Below are 9,377 nucleotides of genomic sequence, written 5' to 3'. Positions count from 1 at the left end.
GTTCTTATGATTAATAAGAAGATTCAAGTGACGATATGGCAATCAGACTAGCCCTAAGGCCCCAATGGTCACACACACACACACACTGGGGGGGGGAGAGAGAGAGAGAGAGAGAGAGAGAGAGAGAGAGAGAGAGAGAGAGAGAGAGAGAGAGAGAGAGAGAGAGAGAGAGAGAGAGAGAGAGAGAGAGAGAGAGAGAGAGAGAGAGAGAGAGAGAGAGAGAGAGATGTGTTAAGTTCATTGGTATCCAAGGCCAAGTTCCAAGTGGTGAAGGCCAAGCATGTTCATCACCTTAGACAAAGGAGCTTAATTATATATGTCAAAACAATGTAGTGCCATAGATTGATTTGAAAACTAGAGCTTGTTAGGTGTGTGGGGTGAAAGTGATTGGATGGAGGTTCTAATGATCCCATCTTATAGATGGGTGGACCCAATTAGTTGAATGGATTTCTCATTATTTTGGATTAGGGATGACTAATTGTGGCCACCTATATAGTAAGATAGTAGTCAAACTAGCATTGTTTTAGAGGGATTGGAGTGTGACTTTGCTATGATAGAGGAGTTAATGCATCACTCCTCCCTTTCACACTCTCCTTAAACAAAGTGCAATGTTAGTTACTCTCATGGTTGATAGGCTACCAAGTCTCTTCAAGAGGGGCATTAGACAACTATTTTTAGGATGGCCTTAGAAGTTTAGGGGTCCTTTAGGATTGAAGTATTGGTGTTTCCTTACTAGGCAGACTTGGAAACCACTTGATTCACTAAGTGCATGCATCTTATAGTATCCAAACAGTGTTGGTAGAGGAGGCACCATCCACCATCAATCTTCAACTACAACATCTTGAACTACTAGTGGTTATACAAATGTTCATTCTATCATGGATCCTTATGCCACATCATCCACCCTTGCCTGTTCCATCACCTTCCCGATCTTGCATAGCCTCCTAGTATATCAAAAGTTGGATAGCCTTTTGGTATATCTAAAGCAAAGACAAGAGTCATCGCCAAACTGAGACCATTCCAATGATACTACCTTGTGCATGGAATAACCTTGAAACTTGAGCAAGTACTATAGTTGCTTCCTCTGTGAACCATTCTTGTACCTATAAAGCAACACTTGTATTGGCACCAACAACTCTTGAACCCTCTCAGTATCCACTAACTCTAATCTAGGATTGTTGATTGTGGTAGGAACAAGTCAAATACCTTACAAGATTACTCACATGAAACACTAGATGCATCTTATAATAGAAGGTAGCTGCAATTGATAAGTCGCATCATTTAGCTTCTAAATAACATAAAAAGGTTCCTTCTAAGGTGCTAACTTATGTGTCCCCAAATTTCTTCAAGCACTAATTCTAGATGTTGAGATAGCACCATTGACCCTCTTGGAAGATCAACTCATATCATTGCTTTTCAATAACCTTTTCTTGGTGTTTCACCTATTGGATATTCTCTCAAACCTGTTTCAATAACTGATCCATATCCACAATCAACCAATCTGCCCCATAGTTCCTAGTAGAGATTTCAAAAGTACAATTGAGCATATTGCTAATTGGCCACCCAAAAACTATCTTAAATAGGGGCCACTTGGTAGAGATGTGGATTGTATCATTGATCACATTCTCAACCAATGGTAGATACTTCTCCCATGCAACCTAATGATCCTAGCAAAAGCAAAAAGGCATGTTAAACATGCTATGATTGAAACTACGATCAAAATTATTTGTATGCTGATCAATTTGTGAATGAAAGATAGTAGACAACGCTAACTTTGTGTCAAATCCATAGAATGAAGCCTTCCGAAACCCACAAGTGAACTTGAATCATTATTGGACATGATCCTCTTTGGCAAGGCACGTTCTTGAAAGATCTCTTTGATTAAAAGTTAAGCAACCTCTAGCACATCCACATCAAATTTGCATGGAATCAATGCTAAACCTATCCACCATTGTAAGATGGCATCATTCTGGAACCACTTTCTCTTCAAAAAGCTGGTAATGAAATCCATCAAAATCCCCTCCCAAGGTAGATCTAGAATAGGTAACAATTGTAGCTTCCCTGCCATCATGTGATCATCTAGTTTTGAGGTCTAGCATGCTTGGTATACCCTCATGTAATGATGAACATCTTAGTTTGTTGATGGCCCAAAAAAATATTGCAAAAGCTTCTCAAGAGTGGGACCTTTACCTTGATGCCCCACACATCATCCATCATTGTCTCCTATAAAACAATAGCTATGTAAGACCCTATATATCATGAAAATACATCCACCCATGTACTTAGAACAAATACTCTACTTGTATTTTTGCATCTCCAAACCAAAATTTGGATCACCCTCAGAGAGATCATTCATATGAGCGAAGAAATCCAACTCCAATGAACTAACCATTGTCAATGCATGTAGTCATTAGTATAATGCATTCATTCTCCTTCCCAAGAGCATACTCAATCTCAAAATTAAATTGAGAGAACTTCCACCAATGCAACTATCAAAGGGTCATATCTCATTGCGACTAAGTGAGAAGATAGTGTAAAGGTTGCTAATCAGACTTGATACAAAAATTCTACACAATCAAATAGTGGCTCCACTTCTTTATACAATGGCCAAGAGCTCCTTGTCATAGGTGGAATAACTTACTCAATGGCCTTAAGTTTCCAACTTACATAAGCCACTCGATTACTACAATTTGCAACATTGCCCTACAAACCCTACTGTCTCGCTAGTACGTCGTCTTTTGACATGGTATCAAAGCTGGATCTGCTCAAACAACGGCAAAGATCCTCCACTCCAACGAAGGCAAAAACCGGTGGCGTGTTCAACATCCACTTTTCCTCTTCCGATGCATCAACACCTTACCCGATGGCTACTACTCTCCCTTGCACCTGCTATTTTCAGCTTGCTGACAACTAGCAGCTCCTCCCATCTCCCAAGGGTGTTATCTCAAGGGTAGAAGCCACAACAAACAAGGTTGAGGCCACCTCTAAGGTTTGGACTCCTACCTTGGAAGTTTTATTCTTCAAGTCAGGCTTCTTGAGACAATTATTAGCAATATGCCATGTCTTCTTGCATGTGACAATTGTTCTCTTCCTTTAGCTACTTTTGCTCCTCTTAAGCAACCATATTCTTGGAAGTACTTCTACTACTTGTGGACTTGCCCTTCTCTTTGGCCTTAGCAATAGTGCAAATCGGTTAGAGATTGACCTATCTTACACTTCTCTTGCTTCTCATCGGTGGTAGCCAACTCCATGGTTTGCTCCAAAGAATCTACATGTTCTACCTTCAAATCAATCGAAACAGTGGTATGCAAGTTGCCATTCCCAAACTTGGGAACAATGTCAACCTCAATAAGGATACATCAATAAGGATTGAAGGTGTCCACATCCTCCTCTTCTCCCACTCCTTCCATTACTACAATTTATAGTTGATCAAGGTAAAGTGTTGAAAAATGATTGAACACATCTACATCGAAGCATTCACTACATGTGATTTGAGATACAGCTTCCACCACAAAGCCACTCCATTGTGAAGACTCTCCTAAATGGCATCTTAAGTCCCTGAGTTTGCCAAAGCGAGGTAATGCCATTGTCCATCTCCTTCGCTTAAGCGTAGGCAAGTGTCCCAACTTGCTTGCCATTGACTTCAAAATGGTTAATTTCTTTGTCAAGTTGCATATTTCTTCTCGATGAGGGATGCAAAGACCCGCTGAATGTTAGGGATAGATGCAAATGGTAGATGGAATTGTTAGAGACGGCTAGGCCCAAGGCACCCATGGAGAAGTATGGAGGTATCAAAAACACGAGTAGGTTACTACTCCACTCTATCATGTTATGGTCCTCCATGTGAACTTGGCAGTGGGGACATCCAAAAAAATGTTGTCCCTCTTAGAGTCATGGTGCTAGCCTATTGCACTAAACTCTTCATCCCTGTTGAAGCTAGGACCACTTATTGCTCCAATCACTCCGACCTTCACTCCATACATCATCCCATGTCCACAACCTCCTCTCAAAGTTGGGAGAGTATCAAATGAGAAAAAATCATTTGACTTTGGAGAATAGTAAGCTCTTGGAGAAGTAATACCGCCTCCAAGCATGTCGCCTCCACCATTGCTCATACTACCTTCACTTGCATCACAAGGCCCATGTACAAAGCATCCATCGTTGGAAATCCAATACCCTACTATAGAAATTTTGGAATCCTCTATTCCAATCGCACCTCATTCTTTGTCAAGCGTTACCTCTAACACCAACTATAAGACTCATAGCCCCAATTGCAAAAATCAATAGAAGATGAGAGAACCTAATAAAGGTGAAAGAGATCCTCGAATCTAAATTGCATGAGTTTATTGAGATCTATACAAGTATCAACTTCAAGAACCCAAGCAATGTGGGATAGCTCTTTTGTGTTACATGCTCATCCTCATTCAATCTTCAACTGTGATATGCACCCATAACTTGCTGCCCATTGTGAATTGTTTATGCTTGTGCATATGATCCACCTCTCATGTGAATCCTTCAACCACATCAGCCACCCACTTGTCCCATCTTTTACCCAATGTATGAGCACATGCATGTGGGTGATGCCCAAGTATATTGCAACAATGGAAGCTTATGCCAATTGCTCAAGCCTACATTTACTAGCCAATTCTTGGATGTGCATCGAATACAAAGTACTGGTTGTCTTGGTCAATCAATGCCCACACCTTCATCAAGCAATTTGAAACATCTTGTAGAACTTTTACAATTTCCAATCCCCCTATCATCAAGGATGCATTTCTACACAATTAATCATTGGCCAATCTTGCAGCCATAGTCCAGTCGAAAGAATATTGGGGCCCACTCTTCATCAACACGAGGCACTAAGAAAAAATATTCCAAACGAGGGAAAAAAAAAAGTGCCCCCTCCAACTAAAATTCACCATGTGGTGAACTTTGGCTAGTGCTCTTTTTAAGATACTTTTCTTCAAGTCAACTCAGCTGCACTGGAGCCCATCATCATGAGGGTGTACTCCCACACATGCACAGTGTGTGAGAGAGAGAGAGAGAGAATAGTAGCTACCAAATTGAAGCACCCCTATCAGAAATAACTTGCAAGTGCATGGAGAACTCCCTCAAAAAGGGTGTTGGGAGGGGGGTGCAGTGCAGTTCATCTACCTTCCCCATCCTAATCCCAATGAAGAGTAATATAGGAACAGCAACCATGGTGAGTCAAGGTTTAGCCACCAAATTGAAGCACTGTATCACCAATAACTTATATAGCAAGCATGGTGAGTCAAGGTGAAGCCACCAAAATGAAGCCCCATATCAGTAATAACTTGTGCTGTGAGTGGATGGAATTCCCCCTCAAAATGGGGGCACTCCATCAACTCCCGTCCTGGTCCCAATGCAAATGGGAGTAAAAGAAAAGCAACTACGCACGTCAACCACATGAACCAAGAGCTCCCACTGGCCAATTTTGTCAGCATGAGGGACTCTTATGTTATAACAATCATTTGTCCGATTCTACTTGGTAAGCTTATAACCAGGAGAAAGTTGCAATATGGCCTAGCATTCAACACGATCAAACTATAAAAACCTACATCTGACGTACACTTGTCAGTGTGCTGCTGCCTGCAACAAGACCCTAACACTTTAGGAAAATGTAGAACTTGCTCTGAAGAGGAGCTGAAACAGTTATAACACACTACTAGTAGCGCAAGGTGATGAAAGGAGTTGGTTATTAGACCTGGATAGCTCTCAGAAGAGCATATTTTGAAAATTATTCATTTTCCTAAGACATAGAGAAGATACAGGAAATAAAACACATTACACAGTGGGATAACCTCATGAACTTAAAACAGGAATACCAGTTAACCTCATCTGATTGAGGTTAAAGTAGAGCTAATCATCTCATCTAATTGAAGTCAATGTAGATCTAATCAGCTAGAATTCTTAGAGAAAAACTCGGACACCTGACAGCCCAAACATCAGCCAAAACAAAAAACATTGCACAAAAGCTCTTTGCATTATCAAAAAACTTTGAAGTGACACTACAACTTTGACAAAACCGCTACTCTTACTATCAATACTTTCGTCTACCATCCCCCTCAGTAATGATGTCATTGAATGAGCCTCCACTTGGTATCATGGGTAGTACATGTTCTTGATGAGGTACAATGACATCAAGTAGATATGGCCCAGGAGTCTCTAGCATTGTCTCAATAGCACTCCTGAGCTCAGACTTTTTGGTCACACGAGCAGAAGGAATCTTGCAACCCTCGGCCATTTTGCAAAAATCTGGGAAAATAGATGTCTCATCCCTAGGATCTCCAAGATATGTGTGAGCTCTGTTCCCTTTGTAGAACCTGTCCTCCCACTGTACCACCATACCAAGGTGCTGATTGTTTAAAATCATAATTTTCACAGGCAGCTGTTCCACAGCAATGGTTGCTAGCTCCTGAATGTTCATCAAAAAGCTTCCATCACCATCAATATCTATCACTGGTACCTTGGGGTTGATTACAGCAGCACCAAGTGCAGCGGGTAAACCAAATCCCATTGCACCAAGGCCACCTGATGACAACCATTGCCTGGGCCTGTCATACTTAAACCACTGTGCAGCCCACATTTGATGCTGGCCCACACCAGTTGAAATAATTGCCTCACCTTTGGTTACATCATGTAGCACCTCAATTGCGTGCTGTGGACAGATGAGATCATCAAAGTCAGGATACGACATAGGCCATTTTGCCTTCTGCTCATTTAAGTCTTTCATCCACCCTGAAAAATCGAAGGTCAACAAGCGGCTCTTGATCAGATGATTAATGCCTTGGAGTGCAAGACGCACATCAGCACAAAGGGACAGGTGAGCTTGTTTGTTCTTTCCAATTTCAGCAGAATCCACATCAATGTGCACAATACTGGCATGGCTGGCAAATGTCTCGAGCTTGCCAGTCACACGGTCATCAAAGCGCACTCCAAAAGCAAGAAGAAGGTCTGATTTGTCCACAGAGTAGTTCGCATAAACAGTACCATGCATTCCTAGCATGCGTAAGCACCTATCATCTGAGGAAGGGAACACCCCCAAACCCATGAGAGTTGTGGCAACTGGAATGCCTGTGAGCTCAACAAACTCCCTTAGCTCTTCACTTGCATTGATGCATCCTCCACCACAATACACCACTGGTCTCCTGGAATTGGACATCAAGCGCAAAATTTGCTCCAGTTGGGAAAATTGGGGAGGTTTGGGCAGTCTTTCAATATACGCCTGAAGTTTCATAGGCTGCAGCCAGTCAGGAATGGCCATCTGTTGCTGCACATCCTTGGGAATGTCGACAAGCACAGGACCAGGTCTTCCGGAAGCAGCCAAAAAGAAGGCCTCTCTAATAACGCGAGGTATGTCCTCTACATTCAGGATCAAATAGTTGTGCTTTGTAATAGACCGTGTCACCTCGACAATTGGTGTCTCCTGAAATGCATCTGAACCGATCATACGCCTAGGGACCTGCCCAGTAATGGCCACCATGGGAATGCTGTCAAGCATAGCATCTGCAAGTCCTGTAACTAGATTAGTCGCCCCGGGGCCTGATGTGGCAATGCAGACACCGATTTTGCCGGAGGCCCTTGCATAGCCTTCCGCTGCAAATACCTCTCCCTGTTCATGGCGACAGAGGACGTTTCTCATGATGGTAGACCTAGTAAGGGCCTGATGGATCTCCATGGACGCGCCTCCGGGGTAGGCAAAGACATCAGTGACACCTTCTCGCTCAAGAGCCTCGACCAGGATATCACAGCCCTTTCGGGGCTCATCATTGGCATACCTGGACTTGAAGGTGCTGGGGAGAGGGGAGGGTTCCAGTGAGAGGTTGACATTCTGCGCAGCAAAAGGCGCAGGGATGGCGCTCTGCTCCGTGACAGCAGCGCCCCCGTGTTGCTCCAGTACACTTCTTGGCACGAGATTCCGCACATGGCCAGGTCTGTCGGTGCTGTTCCTGCAAGCGAGGCTGCAGCGACCCTCTGGGGGGGCTCCAAATCTGTTGGAGAATGCAGAACCAGGGGCCCGAGCTGAGGAGAGCGCACCGCCATGTTTGCAAGAAACAGAGGCGAGCCCTGGTGCGCTTCCCAGGGAGGGAGGAGAGGGGGTGCCTGAGGCGGGGGTGGAAGAGGGCTGTAACGCCATGAAAGCCATATCCATAGCTGCTAGGGTTTCTGTGAGTGGGAACCTTAAGCAGAGCAATCCTCTTGCACAGTCCTGAAAATGGGACTGAAAGGAAGGAAGCAAGTCAGGTGAAAATTAAAAAGAATGACAAATGCGGAGGCGTCTGGTGTGAGGAAAGCTAAGGACAGTACCCTATCTTTGAACCAAAGACCTTTTGGCTCCGTAGATTCTTAGAATTTCAAGTGAGATTTATCATCTCACACACACTCCCTAAGAGCCCCTTCACATGGGCTTGTCCAGTGGTGCTCAAATGTGTGTACAACACCATCTATGGAGCTTGCAAAAGATATTGGCTCCAAGGGACCAAGAAGCTGACCCACAAAAACCAACAATGTTCACGTATATCCGACAATTAGTTGGCCTTCCATTGATTAGAGCTCCATCCAGTCGTCTACATGTCAAGTATCTTAAAAGAGAGAATATGTGACCAACAATGGTCACATATATCCGACGCCTTGTTGGCCTTCCATCGACTAGAGCTCCATCTAGTTGTCTACATGTCAAGCATCTTAAAAGAGAGAATATTGAAATGGAAGCAGCATGTTTCAAAATTCACCGTGCCCTCAATCAATCATTGCTTTGACTAAGCTACATAGAAATCACCAACCCCGCCCTATATCTCCACATAAGGTATGGGGGCCTATATATTGTCAGGGCCCAAAAGAACGCCAATTTAAACTAACATAGGAGGGCTTAAAGAGTGCTAGTGGTGTATAGCTTAGTGGTCAACGCGACAAGAAGGAAGCCATTCAAATGGTGTATAGCTTAGTGGTGTACATGACAAGAAGGAAGCCCTTCAAATGGCTGCTTCAAATCTTGACAATCTTTTAGCTCCTCGATGTGTTGTTTTCAATGCTCCTCTTTGTCACGCAATGGAAGCTTCTTTTTGCACATCGTGCCTCCATGTTTTTGCTTTAGTAGGTTGCATGAGCACATGGAATGTCAAGATTTTTTGTTTGCATATTGAGGGGGTTTATCCGCTTGGGCTGAGCGCAAGAAACCTGCATTTGAGCTTCCATGGTGGATGGACACTCCACCTCTTGGTAGTCGGCAATCTACTGGCCCCTCTACCCTAAATGCTCTTTGGATGTATATTCACATGAAGTAGCTTTAATTAATAATATATATATATCTCTATTTTTTTCACATGTTGACATGTCCAACTCCAAAAATGTTGCTT

The 9,377-nt window shown here is 43.2% G+C and overlaps 1 protein-coding gene across 1 annotated transcript; it reads right to left on the bottom strand.

Moving 5' to 3' along the window:
* Window positions 1–5,985: 5,985 nt before the first annotated feature.
* Window positions 5,986–8,294, bottom strand: CSR1 (chlorsulfuron/imidazolinone resistant 1). The gene has a single exon (XM_087684581.1). It carries the CDS (start codon window positions 8,171–8,173, stop codon window positions 6,062–6,064), a length of 2,112 nt encoding a protein of 703 aa, XP_087540707.1. The 5' UTR covers window positions 8,174–8,294; the 3' UTR covers window positions 5,986–6,061.
* Between the last annotated feature and the right edge of the window lie 1,083 nt (window positions 8,295–9,377).

The sequence above is a fragment of the Lygodium microphyllum genome, chromosome 9 (genome assembly GCF_053477565.2).
Source record: "Lygodium microphyllum isolate KBCC chromosome 9, Lygodium_microphyllum_v1.1.10, whole genome shotgun sequence".
NCBI classification, from domain to species: domain Eukaryota; kingdom Viridiplantae; phylum Streptophyta; class Polypodiopsida; order Schizaeales; family Lygodiaceae; genus Lygodium; species Lygodium microphyllum.
This window is presented reverse-complemented; position numbering and strand designations above follow the sequence as displayed.